The 22,126-nt window shown below is 45.1% G+C and overlaps 1 protein-coding gene across 1 annotated transcript in view; it reads left to right on the forward strand.

Moving 5' to 3' along the window:
- LOC134957881 (pancreatic alpha-amylase-like) overlaps nt 1-22,126 on the forward strand; it is a 190,000-nt gene that overhangs the window by 129,757 nt on the left and 38,117 nt on the right. The window contains exons 4-7 of the mRNA XM_063940101.1: nt 1,487-1,717; nt 13,888-14,021; nt 14,100-14,222; nt 14,308-14,407. Of these exons, the coding sequence (XP_063796171.1) occupies nt 1,487-1,717; nt 13,888-14,021; nt 14,100-14,222; nt 14,308-14,407 (588 nt within the window). The remainder of the gene's footprint in view (nt 1-1,486; nt 1,718-13,887; nt 14,022-14,099; nt 14,223-14,307; nt 14,408-22,126) is intronic.

Consider the following 22,126-nt stretch of genomic DNA (forward strand, 5'->3'; position numbering starts at 1 on the left):
GCACCATCACTTGCTGCAGAGCAGACTGAGTGATACCTGTCCCCTATTGCAGGTAGTAACATGGCTCCTAGGAAAGAGCAGATTAACTCTGCAGCAGCAGTGGGTGCAGGGGTCACACTTGAATCCCGCGGTGAACCACACAGGTGCTGCTATACATGCAGGTGCCCCTCAAGCGTTTGGAGCCCAGAGGCAGGCGTCTCCACGTCCCTGGTATTATCTCTAATGGTGAAATACATGTAATTGTAAATAAATTATAAAAAGTCAATGACCAACTGTAAACGCTTACTACTGGGATGAATTAATTGTAGATTAATGAATAGAGAGCTACAAAGCCATTCCACTAATATGCCAGTACTGTGATTATTATCCTAAAGCCCACTACCAACAGGAGGATGGGGGACAGGATTAGTGTTATGACCACCCACTTTGATTGGCAGCAGGGACAGTCTTGGTGTAGGTCCTATAGAAGCAAAACCAGCACCTGTGTTTATCCACAGTCCTTCTCCAACAGGTATCTGACCCTCTAATAGAGTAACAATGTATAATTCATGTATTCAAGTTCACAGTCTGGAATCCCTCCATTAGAGGAGGGTCTGGATCCTAAGGCAGTGGGCCCACTGAGGTTTTCTCCCTGTATTCCAGTTAGCCAGTCCGACCCTATTTGCTCTATAGATACTATGATATGCCTATAGAAACATCACCTGATGTATCAGTTTCCTCTGATGTACAGTACTTCTGCTAATTTTCAAAAAGAAAGAGTCCCAGTTCTGTTGATAGCAGCAGTTTGGCTACAACACTCGTGATCTATGGATGATGTTCGGTCTGTTGTGGCCTCTTCACAAAAGGGACCTGTTATCAGTACTGTGGCTGGCTTCATCTATGCGTCAGTTGAAGCTATCATTATAAAAATGAAAAATAAATCAGAGACTATGCTTGCCCTAACTCAAAATAATGTTTTGGTGAAGAATTTATCTGTGCATAAGGACGTTTTATGTTCTTTCAGCATGAGAAGGGGATTTCCTATTATGTCCTTTCGGTTAGCCCTATTGCACCTTTTTTTCAGGGGGGCTATAGATGAACTGCTGTCGAGCAGCCACCTGGTCATCATGCAAACTTCTATAAGACTTTATTAGTTTAGTGTTTTGGCATCTTAATATACCAGTTTTGTTTTTTAGAGCATATCTATTTGAAGGGGCAGCTTTGAAATGTCTTCAAGGTCCAGTGTTCCCAAAGTGGTAAAAGAGAAAATAGGATTATTCTTAATTGAGTTTAAATTGGTTCCCCTGAAGTCAATGAGGGGCACAACCCATTTATGCTGTAATTCTCTCTGTTCACAGAACCAAGTCCTCAGTGAGGCTCTTTGCTCAATTTTAGTGAAAGCTTTAACAAAATGATATTAAAAAAATCCAGTTAAGTAGCATTGAAAAATTAATTAATGTCCAATTCAAACTCTTTTCTTACTTTTTGTTTGTTCCTTTTATTTCAGGTGAGGAACTGCCGTCTTGTGGGCCTTCTGGACCTGGCACTGGAAAAGGATTATGTGTGTGGGAAGATTGCGGACTATATGAACAACCTCATAAGTATTGGAGTGGCTGGTTTTAGACTTGATGCTGCCAAGCACATGTGGCCTGGGGACATCCTGGCTATTGTCAACAGACTGAGCAACCTGAACACTAAGTGGTTCCCTAATGGTACTCATCCTTTTATCTTCCAAGAGGTGAGCATGGAATGTGTGTAGAAAGGAAACTAATGTTGCCTGTTGGAATAGGCAGAAATCATACAGAGTACAAGGGGTCATCACATGAAAGAAAAGTTTCAGAATATAAAGTGGTTATTATTGGCACACTTTTTCACAGTGATATATGAATAATCAAGCTCTATTAAAAAGTACATTTCCTTTCATACAAGAAATGATAACTATTTCTATAATTAAGATTACACAGGAGATTTACTGATCCAGGTAACTTCCATTTACATTTTTGATGTACAGTAGACAACTTTAAATTTTCCACATATTGACAACCAGAGAGTATGTAATAATACATCAGTCAACTAAGTAGAGTCAAGAACAAGAAACACTTCCTGGGAGGTAATTAATGCGGGTCCTCTCAGTGGCAGACCTACATTTTTGGGAAATTGAAGCTTGAACTCGAATGGGAGCCCCTTTCACAATCAGCAACAATAGGGAAACATCCAACAAAGTGCAAAAGGAGTTGCTGCCCTTGCAAGGACCTCAAGGCCCAAATGGCGGAGAACAGGGTGGTGGGGTGGACTACTTAAAAATGGGCCATACAGTGAGCCGCTACCCACCAGCAACTAGGTCTGGGTAACTGCTGTTATCCTCTTCAATGGGCTTCTCTTCTTAAATAGGGTTGTTCAATAGCAGGTTATCATATTTTTTTTCGCTCTTACCAGCGAGTGACACCATCACCAGCAACGGCTACAGCTTGTGTCTTCTGGGACAGGTCAGGTATTTGGCAAAGTGAGAGAGTCTGCGGGGGCAGATGTGGTTGGTTACAGTGTGAGAGTCTGTGGGGCAGGTCTGGTTACAGTCCCCCACACACATACACCCTCGGCACATTAAATGTCTATATCTCACAGCACTCTCCCCCCTTCAATAATCACCTAACAGCACCCCCCCCATATTCACCACACAGACACCCCCCCTTACAATAATCACCTCACATAAACCCCACATCATTAATCACCTCACAGCACTCTCTTTAACCTCCTCTCTTCAATGAACACCTGACAGTACACACCACACAGCGCCAGCAAAGTTACATTATTAGATGCTTCCTTGTTCCGGCCTCCTTCTCACCTTCCATTGCCCCAGCCTCCTTCCTAGGATGGGCCCTCTCAGGCTCCACCATTCCTGGGAATGTCACAAAGAGAAGTTATGCAGGCTGTCAGGAGTGGTACTGTAGTTAAAAATGGATACACTTTTCATGCTATTTACATAGGCTGCAACTAGGGGAGGCTAAGGGCTCACGTGCCCCGGGTGCTGGAAGGAAGGGGCACCGAAAACTCAGTTGCTAGGCAGGAAGGAGGGAGACGCTGTGTGTGAGCAGCCGCCATGTACAGTCATATGACATCAGGAGAAGCCAGGTGGGATCCTAGCTCTGTGCACTGAGTGTCCACATGTCCCGCTCAGTCTCCTCCCTCTCCATTGTATGCCCACTCAGTCTCCCCCCCCCCGTGTCCTCACCAAGACTCTTCTCCTCTCCTCAGTGATCCGCTCATTCTCCTACCCTCTCCTCCTCCATGTCACCGGACAGTCTCTCTCCTCCCGGCAGCACTCGTCTCGTACACAGACAGGAGGCAAAGAAGCGCCACTGTCAGTGAGTGAGGTGAGTGTTGGGTGTGTGTGGGGCCCCTGATGCTAGACAGGGCTGGCTGGGGACAGTGCAGTGTCTGCAGGGCATCTGGTGCTCATCAGGGCAGGCTGTGGGCAGTATAGTGTGTGTGGGGGCCCTGTGTGTGGGATACCCCACCCTATACCTGCATGGCACCACACATCTTATTGGAGGGTTATGTAAGTGTGCATGCCCTCTCTCCTTAACCCCCTCTCTCTCTCTCCCTCACCCCCCTCTCTCTCTCTTTCCCTCCCTCATCCCTCTCTCTCTCCTTCATCCCTCTCTATCTCTCCCATCCATGTCTCTCCTCTCTCTCTTCCATTTCACCATCACCCCTCCCATCTCTCTCTCTCCAATCACTCCCTCACCCATCTTTCTCTCTCCTCTCTCTCTCCCATCTCTCCCTCACCCATCCCTCCCACCTCTATTTCTCCTCTCTCTCTCCCATCTCTTCCTCACCTCTCCCTCCCATCTCTTTTCTCTCTCCTCTATCTATCTCCCTCCCTCCCTCCCTCCCTCACCACTCTCCTCCATCTCTCTCCCTCACCCCTCTCTCTCTCTCCTCTCTCCCATCTCTCTCTCTCTTTCCTCTGTCTCCCCCCATGGGGCAGCGTAATAAGGGGTACTACAGTGCAGTGTAGTTAGAATAAGGTCGTACTATTGCGTGGCTTATTGTACTTTATTATTTTATATCTTTCATTTGTATTTTGTATTATTTTATTTTCTTTCTTTTTCTTAAATATAATTTTTTATTTTTTTATATATATTTATTTGTTCATTTATTTATTTGGGTTGTTTTGTTTTTTAATTTATTGCCTTGCCACGGGTGCCAAAAATCCTAGTTTCGTCCCTGCAAATCACAGAGCCAGGCTACAACTCTCAGCAACTTCCGTGGTACTAAGCAATGCGCATTCAAGCTGTAATAACAGCTATGCTCTACTAGAAGCCTGGTTGTCATGGTGTTATTGGTGACGAGCTATAACCGTACAGCACATAAAAACAAGTAGAGGTAGATTTACTAAGATTTGCGTTTCTGGCAATTTTGGCTGACATCAGTCTTTTTATTTTGCAACTTTTTGAAAACAAATTATTGAAACAGTAAAAAAAAACAACTTTAAAAACAACTGTGTGTGGTCCCCCTCTTGAACTTAACCAGCTCCAGGCTCTTTGAGTTGGTCCTGGTTCTTAAAATACTGGATAAAAATTGCGTAGGAGTTCCCCGGTATTTTAAAAACCAGCACCAGGATTTTGGACCGGTTCTCGTTCCAGAAATATGGATTTTTGAAACCAACACCAGACTCCATTAGTCAAGAAGAAAATGCCACAGCCGGTGGAAACAATTTTTACAGGTCCCTGCGGCCGTGGTATTACCGCCCCCAACTAGTCAGCCCTGGCCGGGGTTCGCTGGAGGAGTGGGGACCCTCCAATAAAGGCCCCTCCCTCCAGGGCCCTCAAGGGCTAGGGCTGAAGCCCGGGGCAGGCCACGGCATTCCTGGACTGTGAATGCTGGGCTGATAGCCATTGTGTAAAATAAAGATAACATATTGGGGGTAATTCACATCTGATCACTGCTGTGCATTTTCACACACCATGCGATCAGATCTGCACTGCGCATGCGTCTGAGCCGCACTGCGCCAGCATGATGGGCGGCTACTAGGGGGATCGGGGCCTAGCGATGGGATGGTACAAAGGATCCAGTCGCATAGGCGTTCGCAAGGAGATTGACAGGAAGATGCCATTTGTGGGTGGCAACTGAGCGTTTTCCTTGAGTGTCCGGAAAAACGCAGGCGAGCTCAGGCTGTTTGAGGGAGGGTGTATGACATCAGCTCCAGCCCCGATCATGAGGATTCAATTGCAGCAACAGAGCAGGTCCCGGGCTGCACAGAGATGCACAAACTGATTTTTGTGTGGCTCTGCTAACACAGCGTTTTCCCCTCCCCCTGTAGGAGGTGACTATCTGATCGCAGGGCAGCAAAAAACGCAGCCTAGCGATCAGATCTGAATTAGGCCCTTTGTCTTTTACTTGTGGAACTACAGGTGCCATCAAATCTCCCCCGCATGCTGGTACTTGGAGAACCACAAGTACCCGCATGCGGGGCATTACAGGGCTCACTGGTACCTGTTGTTCCACCTGTAAAAGAAATATTCCAATAAATACAACACTCATACACCGTGACAGTATAAGTTTATTAAAGCATACTTACACGCACACTCACATTTACAAATACTTACCTAAATCTCATGTAGCAATTCACATCCACTTGTCCATGTAGGCGGAGATGGAGCGTTTCGGGGGCATGGCCTGTAAATGCGAGGAGTGCCGGTGCAAACAGGGACGTGGTGGGGGCATGATCACAGCAGCTGCATGACATCACACGCAGCCACCGCGATCGGGAACATGGCAGCGGGCCTCCTGCCGGCACAGCTTAAGAGCATCCCTAATTTCTGCGATAAAGCAGAAATTGTGATGCGATTGCAATTTCTGCTTCATCAAGGGGGGTTGCGGCGGTCAGCATGCTGGGCTGCCTTGCCCTGCAATGGGCGGCCCCCAGCATGCGATCCAAAGGATTGCAAATTCTGCTAATTAGCAGAATTTGCAATCCTTACTGAATTAGGCCCTGTATTACTAAGCACCCTGGGATGCCTTGAGACACTTGCAGGGGTGCCTTGGATTGGTGGTCTAAGACCAATTCAAATTATTTATGGTCAATGTAATAAGCAAAACCAGTACTGATGGCTGTGAATCATAAAATATGTGGACAAACAGAAGCAAATCTTGTCCCTTACCCACAACAACTGTACCTAAGGTTGACATATAAACAAAACTTACTTAATATAAAATGTCTTTCTAAATTTCTCAATAAGAAACTTTTGGCCTAGGTGTGCCATGAAAACTCTAGGGCACCGAGATTCAAAAAAGTTTGTGAACCACTGATCTAGTACCTTCTAGAATTTTTTAATAGTTAATTTTTTTGTTAGTCCATATAAGTCTAATTACACACTAAATAGGGTTGGGAAAAAGTGTTAGTTTTTTTTCTGTTGTGACCATTTTAAAAAAACTGAATTGTCACAAATCTGTAGCTGTATAACTTTCACTAAAGAAGACACCATGCGGCATACTAGTCATGATTTAGAAATTTCACTTTCCGCTGTTTGAGCAACAGATAACATGGCCAACATGGAATTTCATAGATTGGGTATTTTGGGATCCTGGCAGTTAGAATACCAACGCTGGAATCCAGATATTGTTTGGAATGCTGACGCCAGCGTCACAATATATTTTAAAATGCCGGCGCAGGGATCCCAAAAGCCAGAATCCCAATCAAGGTCTGCCACCACTGGTAACTGAGCTGGTTCTAGACCTTGTGGTGCCCAGGGAGAACATTTCATTTGGAGTGCCCTCCCATTCAACATAGTGACAGTGCGCGCTGAAAATGTACGCCAAAAATTTTGTAGCGTGGCTTCATAGGGAAGGGTCATGGCCATATAATAGTACCAATTCACATTACACCGCACAGTAGTGTCCTTCAGACATAATACACCTTATACACATTATGCCATGTTAGAGCCCCTACTACACATTACACCACAATAGAATAGAGCCCCTTATAAACATTATGCCAGGCAGAGCCCCTTATACAGATTATATCAGGTAGAGCTTCTTATACACATTACTCCAGGTAGAGACCCTTTTATGCACGTAATGCTAGGTGGAGCCCCTTTTATACACATTACCAATGTTGGTGGAGTCTCTTATACACATTGTGCCAGGTAGAGCCTCTTAAACACATTATGACAGGTAGAGTCACTTAAACACATTGTGGCAGGTGGAGTCACTTATACACGTTGCTCCATGTAGATCCTGTTAAACACACCGTGCCAGGAAATGCCTCTTATACACATTGCAACAGGTAGAGCCTCTTATACACATTGTGCCAGGTACACCCTCGTATACACATTGCGCCAGGTAAAGCCTCTTATACACATTCCACCAGGTAAAGCCTCTTATACAAATTATGCCAGGTAAAGAATCATATACACATTGCATCAACTAATGCCTCTTATACACATTGTGCCATGTAAAACCTCTTATACACATTGTGCCAGGTACAGCCGCGTATACACATTGCGTCTGGTACAGCATCTTATACACATTGCGCCAGGTACAGCCTCTTATACACATTCCGCCAGGTAAAATCTCTTATACACATTGCACAAGGTAAAGCCCCTTACACATATTGTGCCAGGTAAAGCCTCTTATACATATTATGCCGGGTAAAACCTCTTATAAAAATTGTACCAGGTACCACCTCTAATACACATTGCACCAGGGAAAGCCTCTTATACACATTGTGCCAGGTGCAGCCTCTTATTCACATTGTGCCAGCTAAAGCCTCTTATACACATTTCACCAAGAAAAGTTCTTATACACATAGCCCCATGTAAAGCCTCTTATACACATTGTGCCAGGTACAGCCTCTTACACACATTAGGAGGGTGCAGACAAGAGAGAGAAGGGAGGTGCGGACAAGAGAGAGAGAGGGGTGTGTAGTCAAGAGATAGAGGGATGTGTACGAGAGAGCGAGTGAGAGGAAAGTGTTAGAGAGAGATAGAGGGGAGTGTGAAAAAGAGAGAGGGGGGTGCATACATGAGAGAGAAAGAGGAGGGGTGCAGACAAGAGAGAGAGGGGTGCAGACAAAAGAGAGATGGGTGCAGACAAAAAGAGAGAGAAGTGCAGATAAGAGAGAGGGTTGCGGACAAGAGAGGGAGAGAGTGATGGGTGCAGATGAGAGAGAGCGAGGGGTGCAGACAAGTGAGAGCGAGGGGTGCAGACGAGAGAGAGCAAGGAGAGCGGATGAGAGAGAACGAGGGGTGTGGATGAGAGAGAGAGGGGTGTGGAAAAGAGAGAGAGGGGGTGCGGACTAGAGAGAGAAAGGGGGAGAGAGTGAGTCAGCCAGGGCAAGTATACACCAGCACTCACCCTGGTGGGGGACTGGTACACAGAACTCCTTTCCCCCAGCTGATGGCTGTTCCTGTCTACTCTTGTATCCATGCAGTGATGCTACTGGGGCCAGGATCCAGGACAGCCTGGGTGATGGGTCTGCACCTCAGGCCGGGATGGGCTCAGGCAGTCAGGCTGTACACCATGTGCTTTTGAGTGGGTGGGCAGCTGGCAGCATGCTGCTGGTGCTGCTTGGTCTTATCTCTATCCCACGGCTGCTCCTAAAAGGCCGTGCACTATGACGTTGCGCCCGTGGAAGTCTAGGAAGGTGGGAGGGGGAGATCAGCAGCAGCATTGAATCATGGAATGATGTGGATGGGCAGATGGGCAGGCGGGGTGACTGTGGCCGCTCCCTCAAGCCACAGTGCCCCAGGCAACTGCCCTGCTTCCATGCCCCTAGATCCGTCCCCAGACTGGTGAGCTGTGGAGGGGGTTAGGTTTAGGCTCTAGGGTGAGGGATAGGCTGCGGGGAGAGGGGGGAAGGTTAGGGTTAGGCTGCAGGGAGGGTTTGGATTAGGCTGCATAGGCACCCCTGGGAAGAGTTAGGTTTAGGCTGCAGAAGGGGGGTTAGCATCAGGCTGTAGGTAAAGAGGGTTAGGGTAAGGGAGGTTGGGGATTAGGGCTAGTATACTTACCACCTTGGTGTCAGGGTCCTGAGCATTGGGATGCCACTATTGGTATTTTGTTGCCGGATTTGCAAGCGCCAGGATCCTGACGCCAACCCGGTGCTTCACCTTTGGGTGTTTTTTTGTTGCTGTTTCAAATAGAATGGCAGTACAGAGCAAGTGCTAATACCAACACAGTGGTAACAAAGGTATAATAATAATAATAATAATAATAATAATAATAAAAGCAAGTAATGAAAGAGCATCTAGACCTCATTGAAACATATTTTAGTTATTATGATCAAAAAGGGTACTGGACATAAACCAAACCACAATAGGTAACATAGCTAGGAAAGAAAACACGAGTTACCTGGAGAAGCAGTGGAGAAAGAGAGGGGGAGGAGTTAAGTGGCAAACTATTATTATAATAAAGGTAGTTAAAACTACCTCTAGACCTGTCTGTTATTACCCAGTTTTGTGTTATCACTGTTGTTCCAATTGTTAAGCACAACGGAATATGCTGTGCTATATACAGTAATAAACTGTTAAGAAATAAATAATAAATAAAACAATGCTAGTAGTAGCACTCCCACCAAGGATAGCAATATAAAGTAGAGAACCAGGATAGCACATGCATACAGTTTCTTAAAATATAAGCTCTTATTATTTTGGATCAAATTCTTACTTTGCTCAAAGAGATATTTGATATGCAGACTGTTTGCTATACACAGGGCCGGCGACAGGGGGGGTCAGAGGGGACACCTGTACCGGGCCCCAAGGATCAGAGGGGCCCCAAGGATATGCCATTTAGTGCTCAGCATGCAGTTACGGGACACGGCAGCCACTCTATTGGCGAGGATTCCTGTGCCCTGCACCGGCCTCTTCTGGTGGGGTGTGAGGGCCGCATGGTACCTGCTGTGTGGTGTTTGGGTCTGGATTCTGGGGAGTGCAGCGAAGGTGAGTCTGTCCCCAGGGTAAGGGTGGCTTGGTGACGGGATACAGGGCTTTGGGATGATGTGGGGGAGTGGGAATGCAGCATGGAGTCATTGGGGAGAGACTGTGAGGTGTATGAGAGGAAGGAGAGAGGGAGCTATACAGTAGACTGTGGTGTGTGGGGGAGGAAGGAGAGATATACACATTGATATATTTGTATAAATAAATATATTTTTATTTATTAACAGTTTCTTATATAGTGCAGCAAATTCCGTTGCACTTTTATAATCTGAAGGGGCCCCAGAGATATCACTGTATGGGGCCCCAATATTTCTGTTGCCAGCCCTGGCTATACAAGTGTGGAGAAAATAGATGATAAGGCAAAAAATAATAAAAAAAGACAATATTTTAGATGCTGTAATCATAATTATAATTTACTTTTGATCAAATTCTTCTGTTCCTCAAATACATATTTGATATGCAGAAGGTTCGCTATACAAGTGTGGAGAGTTTATTTATATTAATTAATATTAATTTGAATGAATCACAATGTGGTCATAAGAAGAATAATGAAAGTAGGACAATAAGCTACGGACACAGCACCCTGAAATGGACAGAACACGCCTGTAAGTATACTGGGAGAATATAGCACAAAGTATAAAAAAAAAATGTCTTTTATTTTGGGTGGACTGACAGAAAACCTCTAGATGGACAGAGCAGCTGCAGTCCCTCCCTGGATGTATACTGGGATGACACAGCACAAAATATTATTTTGAATCAAAATATATATATATATTATTTTTTGTATCACACACTGCTTTTACAGTGTCGCACAAATGAGTCAAAAATACGTAGAAGTATTTTTTATATCACACACCGGCGGTTACAGTGTCACAGAAATGAGTCAGAAATATATATATATCATAATTACACATTGCGGTTGACTGCACCAACAACGTTGCACAAATGAGTCAGAAATATATATATATAATTACACTCTGCGGTTGACTGCACCGACAGCGTCACACAAATGATAAAAAAATATGTAGACTTTTTTTTATATCACACACCGGCGGTAACGGTGTTGCACAAATGAGTCAGAAATATATATATAATAATTACACACTGCGGTTGACTGCACCAACAGCGTTACACAATACGTTTATGAGTAGAAAATAATATACTGCAGTCTGACCGGCAGTGTCACAGTACTAAATTGGCTGGCAGTGTCACAGTACTAAATAAAAATTGTATAGTACACTGGGGTACAGCACAACCCCAAAAAAAATTATATTTAAAATTTTAGGCTTTTTGTTTTTTGCTTTGATTATTTTAATTTTACACTGGGCAGAGCCCCTGGATGGATGGACAGATCACCCCTTTCAGATACAGCAGGCAGAGAGAGAACCCCTTTTTCAGATACAGCAGAGAGCGCCCCCCTTTCAGATACAGCAAACAGGGCACCCCTTTCAGATACAGCAGATAGAGCACCCCTTTCATTTGCAGCAGACATGGCACCCCTTTCAGATACAGAAGTACCCCTTTCAGATACAGAAGACAGAGCAACCGCCCCACGCCACGCCACGCCAGACACAGTACTGGCGACAGACATGTCCGTCCAGTACACCCTCCACAGCCAGAGTGAAGATGGCACCGACGCACGGAACTTATGTAGAATCCAAACCCTGTGAGAATCCGACAGCAGGAAGATCACGTTTGGCCTCGCTTTGGGATATGAGTAAGGTGGGAAGTCCCGAGCCGGACTTGGATCCCGGCTCGAATAGCACAGGTTGAGGGGTGGGAAGGGTTTGGTACCGAACCCGCTCATCATTAGAAGAGTCATCAGGGCTTTGTCAGTGGGAAACAATCAGGCATTTGTCTGCATTAAAAATAAGGGATGTCCTCAGGAAAAGGATCACATATTTATCTTAATAGTGGAGTTTGTTACTGTAAATAGAAGGGCTGATATCGCCTTCCAAAAAGTCATATTTGGGCATGTCCACCAAATGTGGAGAAAGGTGCCAAAACCACAGCTATAAGTCATGTGCAAACTAATGGGAAGTAAATACCACCAGTAATACATTTTATAACAGTTCTCCTTTACCAACAGAGATTTCAAGAGAAAATCTTCCTTATGGTGGACTAGGCATGCTCCTTAGACTGCTTGCCTAGGTGCATCATGATCTGCCACTGGCACACCTATTTAGGTATAGGAAAAACCATCAAATGCACAGGAGAGCCATATAGGACAGAGTGAGGTGTAGTTACGATACCACTGGTCGGGAACCTGGCGGTAAGCATACTGTTGCCGGGATTCCGACCACCAGAATGCCAGCAGGGGGCCGAGGGCTATTCCCACTCTTGGGTGTCCATGACATCCACATAGTGGGAATAGAACCTGTGGCGAGCGCAGCGAGCCACTGAGTCCTCAGCATGGCGAGTGCAGTAAGCCCGCAAGGGGCTTCGTTGTGCTCGCCCCCTGCCAGCATTATGGTGGCCTGGATCCCGGCGTCGGTATGCTGACCAATGGGATCCCACCCACCGGTCAAGCATACCCAACGCAATAGAGTTCATGATAGCAAATAGACTCAAGTTAACTAAGAGAATGAGGCAACATTTCGCACCGCAAACAATTAACAAAATAAGGCAAATTTAGGTATATAAATTAATTCACTTCAGTGTTTGAAAGCTTAGCCTGTAAGTCACAAAGGAAGATACATTACATTTTTTCCATTACAGACCTGATACCTTTAGATTTTTCACCAAGAGGTAGCCAAGGTGTGGGAAAATTTGGGATTGTCCAAAAGAAGAGTGAGAAGAAAGGGAAAAGTTTACAATTTTAAAGCACCAAAAACACAAATCCCAGATACGGCAAGTAATGCTAAGGAACAGATGAGTTGAGCAATCCTTGGGTTGCAGTTTTGGGTGGATGAATAACAACAGATAAGCAACAGGGAAGCGAAGATCTCTAACTGCAGTCATTGTGACACTGCACCAGAGGCAAACCATGAAACCGCCTTGCTGAACTGAAAGCAATTTGTACAGTTTAATTTCTGGGAAGCTGCATAACCCTTCACATTGACTAAAGGGGATCAGTACTAAATGCCGCCGGCTGGAATCCCGGCAGTCGAAATCCCGACGCCGGAATCCCCGACCACACAATCCCGACTGGGGTGGCGAGCGGAACGCAGCCCCTTGCGGGCTCGCTTCGCTCGCCACGCTGCGGGCACGGTGCCTCGCTACGCTCGGCACACTATTATATTCTCCCTCTATGGGTGTCGTGGACACCCACGGAGGGAGAATATGTCGGGATTGTGGCGGTCGGGATTGTGGCGGTCGGGATTCCGGCGTCGGTATTTCGACCGCCGGGATTCCGGCCGGCGGCATCTTGACCGCATCCCGACTAAAGGGAGCATCACTTTTGACTTTGAGTAAGTTGTATTACTTCTGCTGACATAGCAGAATGTTCCATGTACATTAAGCTATGGTTGGTGCACACCATGAATTGTTAGGGGTCTATATACTAAGCTTTAGAGAGAGATAAAGTGGATGTAGATAAAGTGCCAACCAACCAGCTCCTAACTGTCATTTTTCAAACACAGCCTGGGACATGGTAGTTAGGAGCTGATTGGTTGGTACTTTATCTCCATCCACGTAATCTCCTTCCAAGGCTTAGTAAATAGATCCCTTAGTTTTGTGTTGCAAATAAATAAAAATCCAGCATTCAACAAAAAAACAGGACACCTATGATACCTTCAGTGTGCTCTGCTCATAAAGCAACCCCAAATCTTTTAAGCCACAAAGTGCAATGGTTATAAAACCTGTTTCAAATTGTCCGGCTTGTGTTTATTAGTTGTCAACTATTTTAGAGAGGGGTAGATTGTCTTAGTGAAAGTGAAACAAATGGGAGTTTCCAGGTACGTGAATATAAACAGATTCCGTCTGAAGAACAATGAGCTATAGCCTACAAACTGTTAAGTATTTCTGACAGGTGATTGATCTGGGTGGAGAAGCTATTTCAGCTAATGAATATTTTGGAATTGGACGTGTAACAGAATTCAAATATGGAGCCAAGCTTGGAACAGTCATTCGTAAGTGGAATGGAGAGAAAATGGCATATCTGAAGTAAGTCCAGGGCAAGACATAATGTTCCACTAACATACCTGTACATATTGTTTTAAATGACACATTTTTGTACTTTAGGAACTGGGGAGAAGCCTGGAGTTTCATACCCAATGATAGAGCCTTGGTATTTGTAGACAACCATGATAACCAAAGAGGTCATGGTGCTGGAGGTGCCTCTATACTCACCTTTTTTGATGCTCGGTAAGAATATGCTTATCATTAAATGCCAGAAGCTCGCTAACCTCTACCTCCAACCCTCTATTTTTTTTCTTTCTTGTATTCACAGATTGTACAAACTGGCAGTTGGCTTTATGTTGGCACATCCTTACGGATTTACACGTATCATGTCAAGTTTTCATTGGCCAAGAAACATTGTAGATGGAAAGGTAGAGTAAAATCTACGAACAAACATCAGTATATAAAAACAAACATCAAACCCTAATGTTCTTATACTGTAGAAAGATACAATGAATGATCACTAGTACTGTAAGTGAAAATGTGATCCTTGCCTGCAGTGAATCTAGGAAATTAACATAAAACAAGACAGAAAAGTGCTCGTAGTATAGTGAAAAAAATACCAATTTATAACTGTAAATAAGTATTTTGCATAGCTATGAAAATATACTGTATATAAGCTTATCTGAGTAATATTCCACTTAAAGATATATGGAATGAAGATATAGGGCCTGATTCAGAGATGGATGCTGTAGCATGCACTTTAGTGTCTGTTGCCAGACTTGCATGTTTGATAATGAGAATGATAGTTTCAGCGTTTCCCTAGAGTATTAGTGTGTGTAAAAGTTTGTATGTCCTAAAATGGCCACTTGCAACATCTATACATGCTGTAACACAATTGGGGATTCTGCACACTTCACTGTCAGGTGCATCATAGGCCCTTTTCTCCATTTGAACATGGCCTCCTTGAAAGCAGCTATACTTCTGGGAACACAGCCTTTTCTCCTGCAGGGTCCACAGTAGTATCCACAGGATATACATTGGGATGTGAGGTAGTGTCAGCTGAATGGCACAATGATCAAAGCTTTCGGCCTCTCAGAATGCAACAGGCCAGTCTCCTATATCCCCGCCTCCTGGCTCAGGCAATTCACTTTTTTGTTTGGTGCGGCAGGAGACGGACCATGGTCTAGGGCTGCTGATTTTTTGGTAGCTATAAGCTTTTTTCTTTAATTTATTTTTATAGTCTTATTCTTTCTTAGCGATCTTTCTAAAAAGTGTCAAATACGCACCTTAGAAAGAGTCACTCCAACAACTCTCCGCCAGATTGTGACAACGCTTAACCACGTGTACAGTGTTGTTTTGGTGGGCATCAGGGAGGATGTACTAGCAAATCCAGCTGACATTACCAGGCTGTGGCTGGAGAACGGGGAGAAGGTAAGGCATCAGTTCCGCTTAGCGAGACACAGCCGCACTGTTTTCGGGAGGAGACGTAGCCGCCACTTCAGGTGCAACAGCGCTAGGCCTGATGGATCATAGGCTCCAGGGATTAGTAAGAGGCCGGGATCCCTGGGGTTGATGTCAGCAGTGGGGAGTAAGGCGCTCCCCTGGTCGCCCCTCTTCTCGGTTTATGACCAGTTTTTCTTTTGAGTTTCGCAAATGAACTAATTTCACGCTTCCTTCTGAGACGCTAGATATTTAAATGACCCAGTCGCAGCATAGGCGGCTGTCACTGGTGCGTTTGTGTTCACTTGAGCTTATGTGTTCACTTGGGCATCTGTGTTCACTATTTGCATCTGAATCCACTCAGTGTTTGCTAGCATATTGATTGATCCTGGAAGCGTGGTTAAGTCTCCCTGTATCCCGCTCTCCTGAACCAGGTGATACAGCACTAAGGGGGGCATTTACTAAGTAGTGATAAGAGCGGAGAAGTGAGCCAATAGAGAAGGGCCCATGGCAACCAATCAACACTGAAGTAACATCTATAATTTGCATATTATAAAATTATACAGAGCTGCTGATTGGACTCACTTCTCTGCTCTTATCACTGCTTAGTAAATACCCCCCTTAGTCTCTATCTACCATTGGGGTACAAGTAGTTGGGTAAGTGCCTGATGCATATGAGTCTGGTAAACTTTTACTGGTGTTTCTTTTGCTGTGCGACTGAATACGTTAAAAGTCCTATATAAGGTAATGCAGTAATATGTTTCTCCTACATACCTGAAATGTATCTGTAGTTGAATATATGTTCATATTGCTTATTATACTAATGTATAACTTGTGACTGATTGCTAGAGTGACTGCTGCCCTTTACTATACTATACTATACTATACTATACTATACTATACTATATTTCTGTCAGTTTTGCGGTCTTTGTATATCCGATCCTCAATGCTGGTGCAAGGCAGGGAGGGATCAGATTGTATATCACTTTAGCAAGCCTAAAGTGAACACAGACACAAATTTTGCAGTTAACACCATACAGGTGTGTGATTTGTTCACCATGTCTAAGAGAGGCAAGGGTGAGGAGGATACACTCTCCACAGCAGAATCAACATCGATATCATGTTTGTCATGCAAAGCAGGGTTAACCTCTCAAGATCTGGTACAACATGGATTATGTGCAAATTGTTATAATTTCCACCAAAGCCTCCTTAATAATCCAAGGCTAGCACAGGTTCATTCTGAACCTCCATGGGCTTCTTTTGCACAAACATGATCCCATATAGCTGACCGGATAGTGCCAGCTCTCATACCATGGATAGCTTACCAAGTTAACCCTTCCAGGCAACATTCCCTCTGGGTCTTAACACATCCAGTCCTAGAATCTGCAGCCTTTCAACAAAAACACTGATGAGGATACTAGAACTGACACTGGGCAGCAAGATGCAGCACTGGACTATTGTACTGTAGTATACTGGTCACCGCAATGCAGCACAAGACAATGAGCAGTGATACTGAGCACTGATGAGGATACTAGAACTGACACTGGGCAGTGAGATGCAGCACTGGACTATTGTACTGTAGTATACTGGTCACCACAATGCAGCACAAGACAATGAGCAGTGATACTGAGCACTGATGAGGATACTAGAACTGACACTGGGCAGCGAGATGCAGCACTGGACTATTGTACTGTAGTATACTGGTCACCACAATGCAGCACAAGACAATGAGCAGTGATAATGAGCACTGATGAGGATACTAGAAATGAAACTGGGCAGCGAGATGCAGCACTGGAGTATTGTACTGTAGTATACTGGTCACCACAATGCAGCACAAGACAATGAGTAGTGATACTGAGCACTGATGAGGATAGTAGAACTGACACTGGGCAGCAAGATGCAGCACTGGACTATTGTACTGTAGTATACTGGTCACCACAATGCAGCACAAGACAATGAGTAGTGATACTGAGCACTGATGAGGATAGTAGAACTGACACTGGGCAGCAAGATGCAGCACTGGACTATTGTACTGTAGTATACTGGTCACCACAATGCAGCACAAGACAATGAGCAGTGATCCTGAGCACTGATGAGGATACTGGAACTGACACTGGGCAGCGAGATGCAGCACTGGACTATTGTACTATAGTATACTGGTCACCACAATGCAGCACAAGGCAATGAGCACTGATCCTGAGCACTAATGAGGATACTAGAACTGACACTGAGCAGCGAGATGCAGCACTGGACTATTGTACTGTAGTATACTGGTCACCAGTATGCAGCACAGATACTGAGCACTGATATTGAGCTTTACACTCAGAGAACGTAGCCACGTCCTCTTGCTCGCTCTACAATGCACGAGTGAAAATGGCGGCGACGCACGGCTCTTTATATGGAATCTGAATCTCGCGAGAATCCGACAGCGGGATGATGAATTTTCCCTCGTTCGGGTTTTCCGAGTCAGGCAGGAAGAACCGAGGCTGCCTCGGACCCGTGTAAACCACGTGGAGTTCGGGGGGGTTCGGTTCGAACACGCTCATCTCTACTATTAACACAGACCTGGCAGCAGTCCACCATAGATGCCTGGTTGCAAGAAGCGGTATCTCACGGTTATGCATTTGCCTTCAAGAAACACCCCCCGAAAAGATTTTTTTTTTGTACCAGACTGTCTGCAGTGGAAACGAAGGCAAGGGCTTTACAGGAGGCAGTTCAGCAGTTACTGCAATCATGGGTGATAGTACCAGTCCATCCTGCACAGCAGGGACAAGGTTTCTATTTTAATCTTTTTCTAGTACAGAAACCGAATGGGTCATACAGGCCCATTCTCAATCTCAAAGCTCTGAACAAATACATTTGGGTGCCTTGTTTTTATATGGAAACTTTATGTTCCATTATCTTGGCCATGGAGCCGGGGGGATTTTATGGTATCCCGAGATATCCAGGATGCTTACCAGCATGTACCTATAGCACCATCCCATCAGTGCTATCTCAGGTTTGCTATCCTCCATCAACATGTTCAGTTTCAGGCCCTACCATTTGGAGTGGCTACAGCTCCAAGAGTGTTAACCAAAATTATGGTGGTGATGGCGGCTTATCTCCATCATCAGGGGATAAGAATTCTCCCATACCTGGATAACCTGTTAATCCTGGCTCTTTCCCAGGAAACTCTCCAGGGCCATAAGCAAATGACAATAGCCTATTACAAAGCTACGGCTGGCTCATAAATTGGGTGAAGTTATCCCTGGTTCAGTCACAACGCATGATGTACCTGGGGGCTGTATTGGATTCCAGGCTTCAGAGAGTTTTTCTACCTCTGAACAAATTATCCACAATACAGACAAGGATTCAGGAGCTACTACACAATCGAAGAGTATCCATTCCTGCAGCAATGCGAGTGATGGGTTCTATGGTGTCAACATTCGACATGGTGGAATATGCTCAATTCCACTCCAGGCCCCTTCAATTTTTGATTCATTCCAGATGGAATGGACTACATCAGATGATAAAACTATGGTCCTTCCTCAGGAAGTGTGGAGGTTGTTGGCCTGGTGGCTACAGACATCCCATCTGGACAAAGGGCGACCCTTTTGGATCTCGGAGTGGGAGATTCTTACAATGGACACCAGTCTTCAGGGCTGGGAATCCATGTCAGAAAAGTGCTGCTTCCAGGGGCAGTGGACCAAGGAAGAAAGTTGCTTGCCGATAAATATATTGGAACTTCAGGCCATATATATGGCACTCACTAAGGCAAAGAACATACTTCAAGGAAAACCGGTTCAGATTCGCTCGGACAATGCAACGGCAGTAGTGTACCTCAATCATCAGGGAGGAACTTGCAGCCGAAAAGGCAATGAAGGAGGTACAGTAAGATGCATGTTAAGGTGGGAAGAACTTCATCATCTGGCCTTATCCGCAGTTATCATTCCGGGAGTTCTAAACTGCGACGCGGATTTTCTCAGTTGACATGCCATTCAGGCAAATGAATGAGCTTTACACCCAGAGGTCTTTCAGATTCTGGTAAACAAGTGGGGGCTGCCAGAGATAGACCTCATGGCTTCTCATCAGAACAACAAAGTTCCTGCATACGTATCAAGGGCAAAGGATCCCAAAGCGATCTTCGTGGCTGCTCTATAAGTGAGATGGGACTTTCATCTGGCCTATGTGTTTCCACTAATCGCCCTGTTGCCCAGGGTGATTCGGAAAGTAAAACAAGGAAAGGACGCCGTGATACTAATAGCTCTGGCATAGCCCAGAAGACATTTGTACACAGATCTGCAGAGGCTGTCCATGGATACTTCGTTTCTACTGCCTCAATGTCCAGATCTACTGTCTCAGGGTCTCTGTTATTAAAAGCACCTGGATCAGCTGTCTTTGACGGCGTGGCTCTTGAGACATCCATCTTAAAAGCAAAAGGACTTTCACAACAGGTAATTCAAACAATGCTTAGAGCAAGGAAACCGTCCTCGGCTCGCATTTATTACTGAGTATGGCATGCTTATATTCAAAGGTGCAGTGCCAGGAAGCTTGACCTTTAAGAATTTGCAGAGTCCTAGCATTCCTTCAGGCAGGAATGGACAAAGATCTCCGGGTGGCTTCCTTGAGAGTTCTGGTGTCAGCATTGAATGTATGGTTTCAAAAGAAAATTGCTAACCTTCAGGATGATAGCACTTTTTTTCCAAGGAATACTTCACATACAACCTCCTTTTGTTCCTCCTACAGCTCCTTCGGATTTAAATTTAGTCCTAAAGGCACTTCAAGTTGCCCCATTTGAATCACTGAGTCAAGTGGATCTTAAATGGTTGACAGCTAAGGTTCTCTTTCTACTGGCTATTGCTTCAGCTAGAAGAGTTTCAGATTTAGGTGCTTTGTTATGGCGTCCTGCTTTTCAGATTTTTTATCCAGATCAGTTCTCAGAACCAAATCTGGATATCTTCCTAAGGTGGTCTCTACGTTCCACCGTGACAAAGAAATTGTAGCTCCAGCTTTCCAAGGGCTGGACCTTTCTGTGGGAGATGCATCTTTAGATGTAGTCCGGGCAGGGCCGGAGTAACAATGGGGCGGATGGAGCTGCAGCTCCAGGCCCACACATCAAATAGGCCCAAAGCATCTCCACTGCTCTATGCTGCTGTAGACAGGAAAAAAAATCTTCTCCTAGTCAGTATATATATATATATATATATATATATAAACACAGTATATCTAGGTACAGTCTATCTATCTATCTATCTGTCTATCTATCTATCTATCTATCTATCTATCTATCTATCTATCTATCTATCCATCTATATATATATATATATATATATATATATAGATATATGTATATATATAGTATCTCTATGGATATACTGTATATGGATATGCTGTGTGTGTGTGTATGTATATATATATATATATATATATATATACATACACACATAGTATATCCATGTAGAGTATATCCATATAGATACTATACATATATATTTATATATTATATGTTTAAATACAGTAGATGCTACTACAGCCAGGCAGCCATTGAAGCTCATCGTGACCTCTCTACTGAGGAGTGATGGTGTCGGACACAGGCAGCCAGGGCTTCCTTCACGGGGCTTGCAGAGCTGTGCCTGTGCCCTGTACTGCGTTGCTAGAAATTGGGTGCGGCAGCAGGGGGGCACCTATGTGACGTCACACGTTGTGGCGTCAGCGGCGCAGAGGAGGCGCCGGGTCTCTGTAAGGGCGCGGTGTAGGGAGGGCTAGGAAAGCCTTTCACTGTGTCGCCATTGTAATCAACATTTTTATGCTTGTGGTGGCATTTGAATTAACTCTAAGCCGGCGGCAGCAGAGGATAGAAGGGGGCGGGCAGTGGGGATATTGGAATGCTGCTGTAGAAGGATTTTTTTTTTCCTGTCTACAGCAGCATAGAGCAGTGGAGATGCTTTGGGCCTATTTGATGTGTGGGCCTGGAGCTGCAGCTCCATCCGTCCCATTGTTAATCCGGCCCTGTGTGGGTCTATCGACCTGGAACAGTACCTCCAAAGCTTTTTGTTAAGTCGGGAGGCCATCATGTGTATTTGAGGTACTCCCCAAAGACCTGTAACCTCCGTGAAACCCTCCGGATGGAGGCCCAACTCTCCTGGATGGAGATAGTGTCTGCTGAGAAAGTCCACTTCCCAGGTGTCCACTCCCAGAATAAAGATTGCTGACAGCGCCACCGCGTGTTTTTCTGCCTAGAGGATGCAGCCCTGCTCTTCGTTCTGCCCTGTCGGTTTATGTAGGCCACTGTTGTTACATTGTCTGACTGAACTTGAATGGCCTGATCCTTTAGAAGATGTGCCGCCTGTAGAAGGCAGTTGAACATGGCCCTTAGTTCCACAATGTTTATCGGGAGGATGGATTCCAGACTTGACCAACTTCCTTGGAAGTTTTCCCCTTGGGTGACTGCACCCCAACCTCTGAGACTTGCATCCAATTCTGAATCCTGAACCTGCAGCCCACTAGTAGGTGAGAAGTTTGCAGCCACCAGAGGAGTGAGATTCTGGCTTTCGGCGACAGACGTATCCTCTGGTGCATGTGAAGGTGAGATTCCGACCATTTGTCCAGGAGATCTAGTTGGAAGGACCGTGCATGAAATCTTCTGTACTGTAGAGCCTCGTAAGAGGCAACCATCTTTCCCAGAAGGCGAATGCACTGATGAACGGACACCCGGGCTGGCATCAGGA

This window comes from Pseudophryne corroboree, chromosome 9 (genome assembly GCF_028390025.1).
Source record: "Pseudophryne corroboree isolate aPseCor3 chromosome 9, aPseCor3.hap2, whole genome shotgun sequence".
NCBI classification, from domain to species: Eukaryota; Metazoa; Chordata; class Amphibia; order Anura; family Myobatrachidae; genus Pseudophryne; species Pseudophryne corroboree.